Here is a 15,677-nt window from a genome sequence, read left to right as displayed (position 1 = left end):
AATAATATTTTTTTGGGTGAACTATCCCTTTAATTTTCTATCAAACACAGCTTGTTATAAAGAGCTTACCGATGCTATAGATCTTACAGTCTAACATATTTTTCTGTATTTCTGTTTTTTGAGGAGGTGCGATGGCAGTACGTAAGCAATAGTTTTACTAAACCTTTCTTGTTTCTGGCTCTGTCTCTTCCTACTTCTCATTAAACGGATTTGCTATATATATATAATCACCTGCTTATAGTGCAAAGCATGCTGTGGTGTCTGCACTAAAGCATATGTCATAATTTGCATGCATATATGTATTTACATGCTAATACAGGCAGGGAACCTGAAGATATTAAGGTTTTATGCTACTTTGAGGGCTTTTTCACATATGCTCATGTTTGTTTGGGTGTTCTCTTGTAGTTTGAAGGCTGTAATAAGGCGTTTTCCCGTCTGGAGAACCTAAAGATACACCTACGTAGCCACACTGGCGAGAAGCCCTACATATGCCAGCATCCCGGCTGTCTCAAAGCCTTCAGTAACTCCAGTGATCGAGCCAAACATCAGCGGACACACCTGGACACTGTACGTATGACCATGCCATTCTCTCTGCCCTTTAGGTTAAAACACACAAGCTATTAATAAATGCCTTGAAATAAATATGTATGGATGTATGATATTTATTCTTATATCATGAAATATGTTCACCATGAATATATACATAAAAGCCACTTTATGAGGTGAAATTACATGCAAAATCCACTTAGCTCAAAAATATGAGAGGGTTCACATTTACATTTATGCATTTGCAGACCCTTTTGTCCAAAGCGACTTGAAGTGGATTCAAATCACACCCACAGCCATGGCATTGTTAGTGCCATGCTCTGTTGTGTGAGCCAGGATCTAGCAATGGGCACGCGTTCCCTCAGTTTGAACTGTTATCAAGTTTCTGGTTAAAATATGTTCAATATAGCACTGTCTGTTTGCATGTTTAAATGAAATGCACTTTATATTTACATTTTTCTTTCTCTCCTTCCACCACGCCTCATCTATTTCCTCTTTTCACATCTTTGCCTCTGTCTTCCTGCTCTGTGGCATTATGGTATGTATCAACCGAATCAACAATAATGAAAAGAAACAAGCGAGGGAAGCTTACTTGTCATTTTTTCCAGATGTAGTAGTCCCCTAAAATAACAAGGTTTTATTTACACTAATATCAGCATAAGGAATTATAGTTTAGCAATGTGGAGAGATCTCCTTTTACTTTAATGACTTGAGGAAAAACAGTAACAGCTACCAGTCCTAGCTGCTCATCTCTCTCTACAGCTTTACCACAGCGGGTCTCATGCCAGTCTCTAAAGCTCTGTAACAACCAGCCTGCGAGTGATATGTGTTACCTCAGCACACTTACAGTAAGTCAACAGAGCTGATTTATTCAGAGCAGGGTGGTTTTGTTTGCTGCTGTCAGTAAGCTCTTGAAGGCAGCTGTGTCAGTTATATTAGTAGATGTTTTAAGCCTACATATGTCATAAATCAATACATAGATTAGTGGAGCATCTGTGTGAGTGATTGTTCAGGGTTGTTATCTTTATGTCACCTTATGTTAATAACATAAACAATGTTTAATCCCCAGCCAGACCTTGGGAAAGTTATTCAATAAAAAAAAAAGAAAAATTCTTTCTAAACCCAACTCTCTATGACACTAATGCTCTCTAATAAGTTTGTAGCCATGTCATTACTACTTAGTAGCCTTGCCACTTTTTTCAGAATTTGTATAGAACATGGTGACGTGTGGTTAATGTTTGGAGTGGACAGATGCAGTGATATCCTAATATTTATAAAATATTTTTTGTGTATCCCTGTTTTTCAGTAGTTCTGAAGTCCTTAACTGTTCAACAGACATTTTGAGTTTAAAAAGTATTTTATCATAACACAATCTATGGTATTATGTTCTAACAATTGAATATTTTATCCCATTAGATTTTATTTTTATTTTTTTTTACATACAAAAGAATCTTCAAAATCATAGTAGAGATTGTTTGTGGAAAAATGCTAAAATTTTGCAGATTTGTTGCCATATGGTACATTTCTGCCACACAAATAAATAAATAAATAAAAATAGAAAATGTAAAAATGTATGAATTTCTCCTCTGAATCAATAAATGTTGCTTTTATGATTTGATATATCTTCATACATTTGGAGCTCCTTTTGTTTAAATTAAGTGAATAATTTATCATGTAATATTGATCATTATAACTGTTAGAGTCAGTTGTGCTCTCTTCTTTTTGGTCTTTCTTCTTTTTGGTCTTTCTGTAAAATACAACTGTGTTCATTTTTATAAACACATGAAACATAAATAATAATTGTGTTATTTATACATAAATACATATAAATACAACACTTTCAAATAAATAAAATACTGCAATAATATAATTGATGTTATTATATATATATATATATATATATATATATATATATATATATATATATATATATTAAAAAAATCCCATTAAGGAAATGTAATTCCATTGTGGTACAGAATTCTCATAAATGGCAACGTTCATATTTTCTTAATTTCCTAATACTGATATGTGAACACCAATGTCTATTTAAATTAGCAAAGATGCAGCACAAATATCCAGATGTAGAAGAAATGTGTTTAAGCTTGCAATTTGAGGGGCACTTCAGCATGACTGTGTCTTCCCTCTAATAAACAGTGAACATGTAATGTTACATGGCTTAAAAATGGCATATTATTATTTATTATTCTGTAAAAGACTGCCCTTTTAATTCTAACAATACAATTAAACCCTCCTACTGCGTTCAGAATCTGCATACACATTTTGAATTTGCAAGTCAATTTTGACCAGGTGGAATTCAAACTTATAAATCATTCATAAACCTATGGTTTTCATCTAAAACTATATTGTAAGTCAATAATAAGTTCGTAACTGCTCATACGTGTAAAAAGACTGATATTTTTGGCCTGTTTACTGACAAATATAAAAGTAATTCATTAATATGCCATTTTTTAAAAATAATTAAATGTAGAAATTCTTTGACATTTCAAAATATACATTAACTACAGCAAAACCAGTGTGATAGATGTGAATTCATCTTTATCAACATTTCTGTGAAATTGTTATCTAAATATAAAATAATATACAATTTACATTAACATCTAATGTGAGAATTACCAGTAATTTGAATGAATGTCTTATTACTCATAAATGCACAATACAACTTGGTGGTCAAAAGTTATGAAACCAACATATTCTTTTTCAACCAAACATCATCGACTCAAGTATACAACATTAATACTTCTTTATACTGTTTTTAAGCCAAATCTATTCTATTTACTTGCATGAACTGCCGAATGTTGATGTGTGAGTATGCTGCAAGCTGGTTCGGCATCAGATGGCTACAGAGTAAAATGTGGACAATTCCCTCTTTCAAGCCTATTTAGACTAATGTGTGCATGAACTTTTGCTCTTGCCACAGACAGTAGTACCTTTGATTTAGTTTATTTGTTATGTTTGTTACATCTGCCATGTCTGTTTTGTACAGGAATGTGTGTGTGTCTGTGTGTGGTTGCATGTGTATGTGTGTGTGCATGTTTGTAAACAAGATGCAGTACCAGTGAGAGACAGAAAAAGTGTGTGAGAGAGTATGGGAAAAAGGCTAAATGTAATTGAAGAAAATCAAACTCAAAGATGTACAAAAAGATCTATAATGTCATGTGTAAAGCCACAATTGATTCCCGGGTCAAAATTGACCCGCGAACGCAAAAAATGTTAAAAGAAAAATGTTCAATGATTATATCAAACAATTTTATTGAAAAATCTGAAAGAAAAAAATATATATATTATGTGTATTTAGAAAGTCTTGACAAAGTACCAAAGTTTGGTTCCCATACTTCAAAATATGTGGTATTTAAAAATCATTATACACCTCTCCCGGGTCGCAATAGGAAGGTTAATGAAAATTATATGTTGCCATTTGGCAAAACTGTACTAAATAGTGATATTTTAATTCATTAGTTCAATGTTCATAAACCAGTGAATATTGAAGCATATAAACTAATAATTCATCATTTTTTCTTCTGCTGTGCCTCCTGCTTTATTTATTTTTTATGGTAATCCTTGTAGAAACCATATGCTTGTCAGCTCCCAGGGTGCACCAAACGCTACACGGACCCCAGCTCCTTGCGCAAACATGTCAAGACCCACACCAGTAAAGCCCTGCAGGCTCAGGACAAGGTAACAATCTCAAGTGTAGGTTAGTTTTATATATAAAAAAACTCATTATAAAAAGCTCAGCTCCGCTCAGTAAATTAAAAATCTAAAAAAACACGCAATGTGCAAATAATTAGATAAGCTTAATGACCTGATAAATGAAGTCACATTGTTTAATGCATTAAACTTCTTCACTAATCTTCTATATTCCGTGGATCCCTAATGAAAAAGCCTATTGTTTTATGGGCTGTCCCTGCTCTCTAACAAAGGAGGATGATGAAGCAGATCTTTGTGTATTCCCATGGCTATGGCACACTAAGCAAGAACACATGTGTTCCCGTAATTCAGCTAATAAGCAGTGTAGTACTGTTCCTCAAGAGGCCAGATGTGACATGCAAATGCAAAACATGCTCACCAGCTTCAGTGAATGCTAAATTGAATCAAAAACAGAAAGTTGTTTCAGCAACAATGGGACTTTGGTGCTCTCAGTCAGGTGGCATCTCCTTGCAGTAATGTGTTATGAGCAACAGGCTGTGTTGTCTGCTTTATCAGAGTAGTACATCAGTGGTATAGGGGAGTCAGGGGCTGGTTGTCACAAGGGCAAGTTGTCACAAGGGCTGTATCTCAGTAGTGGAGCCAAAAGTCAAATTGCACAAATGTGTGTTTTCTCTAGTATAGATGTGTATATTGGAGTCAAACACCTACTTCAAAATGTTTTTGTGAATTCTGCCCTCAAAATAGATTTTCACTATCATCATATTTTTGTTACAATGCTTGGGTAAACTAGCAAACATAATCAAACGACACTGGCATACAGTAGAGCAAGGGTCAACTACATTATTAAGGCAGATTTTTACTGAAAGGTTTAAATGTGTTCTTAGGACAAAAGTATTTTTCATGAAAGTCAGGTTGGTGCATGTTATCACAATTTTATTGGGGCAGGTTGTCACATGTGTTGTAAATGTCATAAATGTATACAATTTATCAATTGCGATATTTGTTTTACAATGTTTTGATATTTTTGTGTTACTATTTACGTTTTTGTTGTTTCATGAATAATTTTTTGCTTCATAATTGTATTATTTTTTTATATTTTGCTGAAAGGATTATTATAGGCTGCTTAATGCAGGTGTGGTTTTAAAGAGAGGCATGGATTTTGTTTTGCTGGTAGTGGTGGGGTGACAGATGGGGAAAGTTTTCCTCCCAATATTCAGATGAAACTTACGACCACTGGTATAATGACAGGTTCAACTGTGACAACTTACCCCATATAGTGTGAGAACTTGCCCTGAGGTCAATGTGTGTTCAACCAACTGTATCTTTTTTTCTGGGCATTAATGGTGGAAATTTTCAGTAGCTTTTTTGTAGCCGAGACCTCAAGGGATAGTTCACCCAAAAATGAAAATTCTCTCATCATTTATTCACCCTCATGCCATCCCATATGTGTTTGATTTTCTTTCTTCTGCAGAACACAAGCAACAATTTTTAGAAGAATATATGAGCTCCAGAACTTTGAAGCTCCAAAAAGCATAGAAAGGCAGCATAAAAGTAATCTGACTACAGTGGTTTTATCCATATCTTCAGAAGCAAAATGTTAGGTGTGGGTGAGAAACAGATCAAAATTTAAGTCCTTTTTTCTATAAATCTCTACTTTTACTTTCACTTTCACATTCTTCTTTTGTTTTTGGCAATTCGCATTCTTCATGCATATCGACAACTACTGGGCAGGGAGGAGAATTTGTAGTAAAAAAGGACTTAAAATGTTATCTGTTTCTCACCCACTCCTTTCATATCGCTTCAGAAGATGTGGATTTAACCACTGGAGTCTTATGGATTACTTTAATGCTGCCTTTGTCTGCTTTTTGGAGCTTCAAAGTTCTGGCCACCATTCACTTGCATTTTATGGACCTACAGAGCTGAGATATTCTTCTAAAAATTTTAGATTGTGTTCAGCAGAAGAAAGTAAGTTATACACATCTAGGATGGCATGAGGATGAGTAAATGATTAGATAACTTTCATTTTAGGGTTAACTATCCCTTTAAGGTATCTGGCAATGTAGAAATTAAACCTACCCTGAGAACCATTCACTGAAGAAAAAAGTGTGACAACTAGCCACGGTTTTTGCTATTTATATGTTTTCTGTGGTTTCACAGGGCCAGCTACATAATAAGGTGGAGCAGGAAGTTGTGGATGTGTGCACTGGCCTGCAGCATCTCCATGGCTCTACTCCTTCAGTTCACATCCCATACCACAGGTGTTCCGGCTCCCTCAGTAAGATTCATCAAGAAAGCTTTACGGGTAGGTTATTCTTGATGGCTCTTGGTCTACCTTCACTTCTGACTATGTTAGAAGGCCAATTAATTTTTTCTTCAGTCCTTTTGAATCAGGCCTTGAGTTTGGTTGAGAATAACCAGCTTACTGGAGGGGGAAAATTATCACTGAATAACAACTAGGTTTCTAACCAAAACTATGGTATGGTTACAAAATACTTGGAATATATATGATATATATATATATATATATATATATATATATATATATATATATATATATACACACACACTATATTGCCAAAAGTATTCGCTCACCCATCCAAATAATTGAATTCAGGTGTTCCAATCACTTCCATGGCCACAGGTGTATAAAATGAAGCACCTAGGCATGCAGACTGCTTCTACAAACATTTGTGAAAGAATGGGCCGCTCTCAGGAGCTCAGTGAATTCCAGCGTGGTACTGTGATAGGATGCCACCTGTGCAACAAGTCCAGTGGTGAAATTTCCTCGCTACTAAATATTCCACAGTCAACTGTCAGTGGTATTATAACAAAGTGGAAGCGATTGGGAATGACAGCAACTCAGCCACGAAGTGGTAGGCCACGTAAAATGACAGAGCGGGGTCAGCGGATGCTGAGGCGCATAGTGCACAGAGGTCGCCAACTTTCTGCAGAGTCAATCGCTACAGACCTCCAAAGTTCATGTGGCCTTCAGATTAGCTCAAGAACAGTGCATAGAGAGCTTCATGGAATGGGTTTCCATGGCTGAGCAGCTGCATCCAAGCCATACATCACCAAGTGCAATGCAAAGCGTCGGATGCAGTGGTGTAAAGCACGCCGCCACTGGACTCTAGAGCAGTGGAGACGCGTTCTCTGGAGTGACGAATCATGCGTCTCCATCTGGCAATCTGATGGACGAGTCTGGGTTTGGCGGTTGCCAGGAGAACGGTACTTGTCTGACTGCATTGTGCCAACTGTGAAGTTTGGTGGAGGGGGGATTATGGTGTGGGGTTGTTTTTCAGGAGCTGGGCTTGGCCCCTTAGTTCCAGTGAAAGGAACTCTGAATGCTTCAGCATACCAAGAGATTTTGGACAATTCCATGCTCCCAACTTTGTGGGAACAGTTTGGGGATGGCCCCTTCCTGTTCCAACATGACTGCGCACCAGTGCACAAAGCAAGGTCCATAAAGACATGGATGAGCGAGTTTGGTGTGGAAGAACTTGACTGGCCTGCACAGAGTCCTGTCCTCAACCCGATAGAGCACCTTTGGGATGAATTAGAGCGAAGACTGCGAGCCAGGCCTTCTCGTCCAACATCAGTGTCTGACCTCACAAATGCGCTTCTGGAAGAATGGTCAAAAATTCCCATAAACACACTCCTAAACCTTGTGGAAAGCCTTCCCAGAAGAGTTGAAGCTGTTATAGCTGCAAAGGGTGGGCCGACGTCATATTAAACCCTATGGATTAAGAATGGGATGTCACTTAAATTCATATGCGTCTAAAGGCAGATGAGCGAATACTTTTGGCAATATAGTGTATATATATAAATCCATGGGCCTCTTTTACAAATCTTTTTTGGTGCTTTGAAGCTTAAACTCTCCAGTCTACGTACATTGTAAATGCAAGGAAGTGAGCAACCATTAGTCTTCAATATGTCTCTGCTTTGGTGTTCCAAGGAAAAGAAGGAATTCTTGAAGGTTTTGAATGACACATGGGTGAGTAAATGTTGACAGAATTTTCATTTTTAGGTGAACTTATCCTGTTTTAACTAACCACAAATAAACCATAATAAGCAAAATAGGTATAACATAGATGCACCCAATGCTAGTGAAAGATGACATTGTAGAACCATGTACACAAGCACACTGTATAATTCCAAACTATCCAATTTAGTTTTTAAATCTAAGTGCAAAGTATGCCCATGTCTGTCTGTAGAACTTTTTTTTTAAGTGAACATGCCATTTGGCATTACAGATGTGTCCTGAGGAGAGTGTATTCAGACCAGCCTTGTCCACTCCCTTCCTCATTTCCCTATAGCCATCATTTGCACTACGTACTCTTTCTGACATCAGCTGTTCCACAAGCTCAAAAGAGAAGTGTTTACTCAGTCACTGGGCACCCACTGTGGGCAAGCAGCCACCCCATGCATGACTCTTGCATTCTCCAGAATCTGTTCCATTCCAGCCGCTTTTCCCTTCAAATGCTTGTGACTGAGTCAAGAAGCTGTCAGACAGAGCAAAGTTCCTTTAGCCAACACCTGAATTGAAAATCCAGGAGGGCTGTCTGCAATAATTGCCTTAGACTGCTCGCTACTTTTTGAAGAGATGTGGCAGGCAGACAGAAACAGACAAACAATGTTTTAATTTAAGAATGGTTGTGAAAGATGATTAACTTCAGCAAGCAGAACTGCCTAATTTTTTACCTAGATGAATGTTAGATCAGGAGGAATAGGTGATATTAAAATACTATGTTGTGATGCTTACTTCCTGTTCAGTTTAGGCAACGGTGTCTCACATTTTAAAGCACTCTAACAATAATTCTTAAAATGAACCCAATGATTTTAGATTTCTTTAACATGTTTATTAAAATCTGCCACTAAATCAGCTAAATTTAGCCAAACACATTATGTGATAATTTTACATTCAATATGAATACTGGAAGGCCCTAATGTGACTGTCTCTTTCCTAGAGGAGTTTTTTTTTATTGCTCTAATGTTGCTCTTTCATAGCTCAGGAGATTTAAAAGATTTAAAGATTTAGTTTACCCTAAAGTGTACTTTGTCATATTTTACTCATTGTTCCAAACCCATCTGACTTTCTTTGTGCCATGGATCACAGAAGGAAAATTTATGAAGAATATCTTGGTTGTTCTATTCCATTTAATGAAACTGAATCAGGACCAGGTCTTTCAAGCCCCAAAATGACAACCTTAAAGGAATAGTTCACCCAAAAATTAACTTTGAAATTAATCCATATGACTCCAGTGGTTAAATCCATATCTTCAGAAGCGATATGATAAGTAATGGTGAGAAACAGATCAATATTTAAGTCCTTTTTTACTGTAAATCTCTTCTTTTGTTTTTGGGGATATGCATTTACATATCGCCACCTACTGGGCAAGGAGGAGAATTTATAGTAAAAAAAAAGACTTAAATATTGATCTGTTTCTCACCCACGCTCATCATATCGCTTCTGAAGACATGTATTTAACCACTGGAGTCATGCTTTTTGAACCTTCAAAGTTCTGGCCACCATTCACTTGCATTGTATGGACCTACAGAACTGAGATAGTCTTCTAAAAATCTTAATTTGTGTTCACCAGAAGAAAGAAAGTCATACACATCTGGGATGACATGAGGGTGAGTAAATGATGAGAGAATTTAAATTTTTGGGTGTACTATAAAAGTGATCCACGAGGTGAAGGTCATACAGTTTTGAATCAACATAAGGGTGAGTAAATATTGCCAGAATTCTAATTGTTCTAGGAGAAACAATTGAGTAATTAAAGAGATCTTAAAGAGATTTAAGAGATACTTTTTTGTTCCTATGGGTTTACAGCATACTCAGAGGATGACGAATCCTGCAGCAGAGTCTTATCAGGAACCACCAATATGAGCGTGGAGCAATCCACCAGACACTGCACCATCAGCCCTCTCAACCATCTTCCAAATAACAAAATCAATCAGCTGAGGTGATTATTAACACATCTGTCAATATGAGCATGATTAGTGTGACGGCTGCATTTTTAAGTCTTGGGCAGGATTTCTAAGTTACATTAGTTGTTGTGTGAATTTGGAAAGGATGGTTTTCAGAACATTGTGAAACAACATAAAGTTCAACAAACATACAACATGGACAAATCTAGTTTGCCTCTCTAATACATATTGGAACAATTTTACTTGTAACTATTTGGCTATTTGTCACTGACTGTAAGAATCCATCTGCAATACATATACTGGCAGTGTTAGCAACATGTGCGTGTGATGTTCTTATTAAACCAACATGGTCGATCTGATGGATGCAAATCTTCCCTGCCCTAAGAATGATGGGGTTAAGAAGTGTGAAAACACATTTCTTCACTTGAACTAAATTTTATAACATATTTGCATATTTTCACAACACACAGTTAACCCATGACCTCTGCTTTCTCTATTACTATTGTGCTGTCATGCAAATATGTGTAGATTGAGAAGTGATTTGATCTGATCTTGATGGTTGCATATTTTATGCCATATAGAAAATTTAAATACCCTCATTTGGGGATTTTTTGCAATTGTAGTCACTATAAGCCACGTGGGAATGACTGTTGTAATTTGTTATAATATTTCTCTTTATTGTAAAGCTGAAGTGTGTACTGTTTTCAGTGTTATACTTCTCATATCCTAGTCTAACATGCAGAGACAGCTCTAAGTAAGCCAAAGACACTGTAGCACTATTAAAACATTGCTAGGTTTGTTTTAAAGGTGCTGTAAGCGATTTTAGCCATTCTAACTTCCACTAGACTGAGAAGTTGATTTAGCCACACCCACTCTTTCCAAAACACCACACCAATAGACCTTTTTCGGTAACACTTTACAATAAGGTTCCATTTGTTAACATTAGTAAAAATGCATTAGGTAACATGAACAAACAATGAACAATATATTTGTTACATCATTTATTAATTTGTTAATGTTAGTTAATAAAAATACAATTGTTCATTGTTAGTTCATGTTCATAATTCATAGTGCATTAACTAATGTAAACTAATACAATCTTTGATTTTAAATATTTATTAGTATATATTGAAAGTAACATTAACTAAGATTAATAAATGCTTAATAAGTATTGTTCATTGTTAACTAATGTTGTTAACTAATGTTAACAAATGGAACCTTATTGTAAAGTGTTACCCCTTTTTCACACTCCGGGTTTTGGAAAGTGGAAGTAAACATTTGCAGGGTAAACTTCAACAGTGGTAAATAGGAGATCACAGCAAATATTATTTTCACTTACCCATTTGCTCCAAGACCAAAAGAAAAAATGCACTATTATGTTTGAATGACTTTCCAGAAGAGGAAAAAAATAGAGAGCGGAGGATTAAGCAAGTCAGATGAGAGAAGATGCCAAATTGACTGTCTCACTCTCAGCAGCTGTAATCGAACCCCCTCGCAGCTGTGGTAATTCATTTTTTAAAACTAATCCCAGGGTAATAAAACACAAAGCATAATGTAATAAATTTACACTCACTATTTTAAAAATGTATAATATAATTTTTTTTTTTTTAGATTTACACTGATAAATAAGGTGGAAAAGCGTCATCACAGTCTGTGAATAAGGTCTATACTGTTGAGACCGACACAAAGCATGTTTCCACGGTTGTCAAACACAAATGTAGCGAAATAGCAGCCTCAACTGACAAATTATAAATCAGAAAATGGCATTAAGCCTCAATAATTCACTGCAACTACAACACTATGTCATATCAAATGATTGACATGCAGAAAGCGTCAGAGACCACGGTCCGCAGACACATTTTTGTTTGCTGTTTACAGAGTCTTGAGCTGTCACAGAGACCGGTGAGATATCTCACAACACTTATTTCAGTGATATCTTTCAGGAAGTAGAAAAACATTTTGCATACCTTTACATGAAAAAATCACTTACAGCACCTTTAGGGATCTTAACCTGCTGTAAACAGTAACTTTTGCTCAACCAGTGGTGTGAGTTTGGGGCAGGGCTATCTGTATGTCCGACTAATGGCGGATGGGGATTATTCAGGAAACGGGAAATCTGTTTGAAAACAGTCATTATTTTGCAATTCTGTTTCTTGATATTTGCAGCAAACTTCAGAATTACAAACTTCAGCTTTAAAAGATTTATGTTGCCACTCACCACAAACAGGACAGTGTTTGTTTCTGAATTTTTACTTATCCAGGCACATGGAAAGAGAACATGTGGGATGATTTGCTTTATGTAAACAACAATCATTCTTGAGGTGGTATGACAAAAACTCCACATAACAAGGACTGTGGCAGTAAACTGGAAATCTGTTTTATCACCTAACATCTGAGCAGAACTTACTTAACATTACAAAAATGTTTCATTCAGACTGTCCATTACCAGCTATCTTAAGATGGACTCAAAACATACAAAGGTTCAAATTTGTGGTGCCAAAATAAAGTCAACAAGCAGAAAGCTCATTTTCCCCTGATCAATTTTCAAAGATGATATACTTGCATATATGTTTGAACTAAATTATAATTCTTAGCCCCTACCATCAGAATCTAACATTATTGCAAAATATGTTTCTTTTGGCAAGAAGTAACCGTTTAGGACGCCTTGATTACTTTGAGAGTATTGTTGTTATTTCAAAACCTTATTATGAAATATTAGATTTTCAATGACTTGGTGATTTATGTAAGAATGTGTAGGGCATACGTTTTAAATGAAACTATCATAGCATATAAAGCAGTTATCAGAAAAATATGCTGCCTTGAGTTATTTTTGCCATCAGATGTGGCACAGTATCATTTATAGTTCCTCTGGAAAAAATATTTAGGTCTTCATGAGTCTTTGCCAGTCAGTCTTCTTGTCAAATTAATCATTCAGTTTGATAGTTTATAGCAGCAGTTTTGCTTTAGGACCCAAATTTTACATTAGACATCAAGTGGCGATGGAACACAGTTCCAAAATTGTTCATCCTTAAAATCAGACATTGCAATCAGTGTATTAGTTGTAGGGGTGTGACAATACACTTAGCTCACGAGACGAGATGATACACGATACTGGGCTCACGAGAACGAGACGAGACGATATTTTAACACTATATACATTACCAGTCAATGGTTTTGAAACACTTACTCATTCTTTATTATAATTTTTTTCCTTCACATTTTAGAATAATAGTAAAGTCATCAAAACTATGGAATAACATAAATGGAACTATGGGAATTACGTTGTGATTAAAAAAAAAATCCAAAATAAATCAAAACTGTGTTATATTTTAGCATCTTCAAAGTGGCCACACTTTGCCTAGAATTTGCAGAAATGTACTCTTGGCTTTTTCTCAACTTCAGAATCAGAATGAGCTTTATTGCCAAGTATGCTTACAAATACAAGGAATTTGTCTTGGTGACAGGAGCTTCCAGTACACAACAATACAAAAACAGCAACAAGACTTTTAAAAAATAATTAAAATTGAATAAAAAAATAGATAAATATTGAAAAAAAAAGATTTATATATAGAATACACAATAGACAAAATATATATATATATATATATATATATATATATATACACACACACACACACACACACACACACACACACACATACATACACACATATACACATATATGAATATATATATACATACATATACATACACACATATACACTTACGTAGTGCAAATCTAAATACAAATCTGTTATATACAGTGCAAGGGAATGTAATGGCAGAAGAGGTAGGATGTGTTGGATAATATAAAAAGACTAAGCTGTGTATTGCACATTAATTATTGCTCAAAGGGGCAGTTTTAACTGTTCATGAGATGGATAGCCTGGGGGAAAAAACTGTTCCTGTGCCTGACGGTTCTGGTGCTCAGAGCTCTGAAGCGTTGGCCAGAAGGCAACAGTTCAAAAAGGTAGTGGGCAGGGTGAGTGGGGTCCAGAGTGATTTTTCCAGCCTTTTTCCTCAGTCTGGAAGTGTATAATTCTTGAAGGGAGGGCAGGGGGCAACCAATAATCCTCTCAGCAGTCCAAACTGTCCTTTGTAGTCTTCTGATATCCAATTTCATAGCTGAACCAAACCAGACAGTTATAGAAGTGCAGAGGACAGACTCAATGACTGCTGAGTAGAACTGTATCAGCAGCGCCTGTGGCAGGTTGAACTTCCTCAACTGGTGAAGGAAGTACAACCTCTACTGGGCCTTTTTCGCAATGGAGTCAATGTGGGTCTCCCACTTCAGGTCCTGTGAGATGGTAGTGCCCAGGAACCTGAATGACTCCACTGCTGCCACAGTGCTGTTTAGAATGGTGAGGGGGTCAGTGTTGGGGTGTTCCTCCTAAAGTCCACAATGATCTCGCACTGTTTTGAGCATGTTCAGCTCAAGGTTGTTTTGACTGCACAAGACAGCTGGCTGTTTAATCTCCCTTCTGTATGCAGACTCATCGTCATCTCGGATGAGGCCAATGACAGTGGTGTTGTCTGCAAACTTCAGGAGCTTGACAGAGGGATCCTTGGTGATGCAGTCGTTGGTGTAGAGGGAGAAGAGTAGTGGGGAGAGCACACATCCCTGGGGGGCACCAGTGCTAATTGTACAGGTGCTGGAAGTGAATTTCCCCTGTCTCACAAGCTGCTGCCTGTCTGTCAGAAAGCTGGTAATCCACTGACAGATAGACATGGGAACAGAGAGTTGGTGTAATTTAGTCCGGAGAATAGCTGGGATGATGGTGTTGAAAGCTGAACTGAAATCCACAAAAAGGATCCTTGCATATGTCCCTGGTCTGTCCAGATGTTGCAGGATATGATGCAATACCATGTTGACTGCATCATCTACAGACCTGTTTGCTCGATAAGCAAATTGAAGGGGATCTAGAAAGGGTCCAGTGATGTCCTTCAGGTGGGCCAACACCAGTCTCTCAAATGACTTCATGACCACAGACATCAGAGCGACAGGTCTGTAGTCATTAAGTCCTGTGATTTTTGGTTTCTTTGGGATGGGGATGATAGTGGAATGTTTGAAGCAGCATGGGACTTCACACTGCTCCAGTGATCTATTGAAGATTTGTGTGAAGATGGGGGCCAGCTGGTTAGCACAGGATCTAAGACATGCAGGTGAAACGCCATCTGGACCCTGTGCTTTCCTTATCCTTTGTTTTCGAAAGACACGGCACACATCATCTTCACAGATCTTAAGTGCAGGTTGAGTAGCAGAAGGGCGAGGAGGGGGGTTGCAGGAGGTGTTTGTTTTTGTGTGAAGTGAAGTTCAGAGTGGCTGTGGGGTGTGAGATTGGGCCTTTCAAATCTACAGTAGAACACATTCAGGTTGTCAGCCAGTTGTTGGTCCACCACAGGGGTAGGAGTCCTGTAATTCGTAAGTTGTTTCATGCCACTCCACACTGATGCAGTTTCGTTAGATGAAAACTTGTTTTTCAGCTTCTCAGAGTATCTTCTTTTAGCCACTCTGATTCCCTTGTTCAGTG

At 37.0% G+C, this 15,677-nt stretch overlaps 1 protein-coding gene across 5 annotated transcripts in view; it reads left to right on the top strand.

Annotated features, from left to right (window-relative positions):
- LOC127442292 (zinc finger protein GLIS1-like) overlaps positions 1 to 15,677 on the top strand; it is a 55,816-nt gene that overhangs the window by 27,013 nt on the left and 13,126 nt on the right. For 2 of the 5 annotated variants that reach the window (XM_051700206.1, XM_051700204.1), the window contains exons 3-7: positions 406 to 567; positions 1,320 to 1,394; positions 4,132 to 4,242; positions 6,373 to 6,517; positions 10,049 to 10,181. In XM_051700206.1, the coding sequence (XP_051556166.1) occupies positions 406 to 567; positions 1,320 to 1,394; positions 4,132 to 4,242; positions 6,373 to 6,517; positions 10,049 to 10,181 (626 nt within the window). The remainder of the gene's footprint in view (positions 1 to 405; positions 568 to 1,319; positions 1,395 to 4,131; positions 4,243 to 6,372; positions 6,518 to 10,048; positions 10,182 to 15,677) is intronic. The other 3 variants (XM_051700205.1, XM_051700207.1, XM_051700208.1) reach the window with 3 other exon arrangements.

This window comes from Myxocyprinus asiaticus, chromosome 6 (assembly GCF_019703515.2).
Source record: "Myxocyprinus asiaticus isolate MX2 ecotype Aquarium Trade chromosome 6, UBuf_Myxa_2, whole genome shotgun sequence".
Lineage (NCBI taxonomy): Eukaryota > Metazoa > Chordata > Actinopteri > Cypriniformes > Catostomidae > Myxocyprinus > Myxocyprinus asiaticus.
This window is presented reverse-complemented; position numbering and strand designations above follow the sequence as displayed.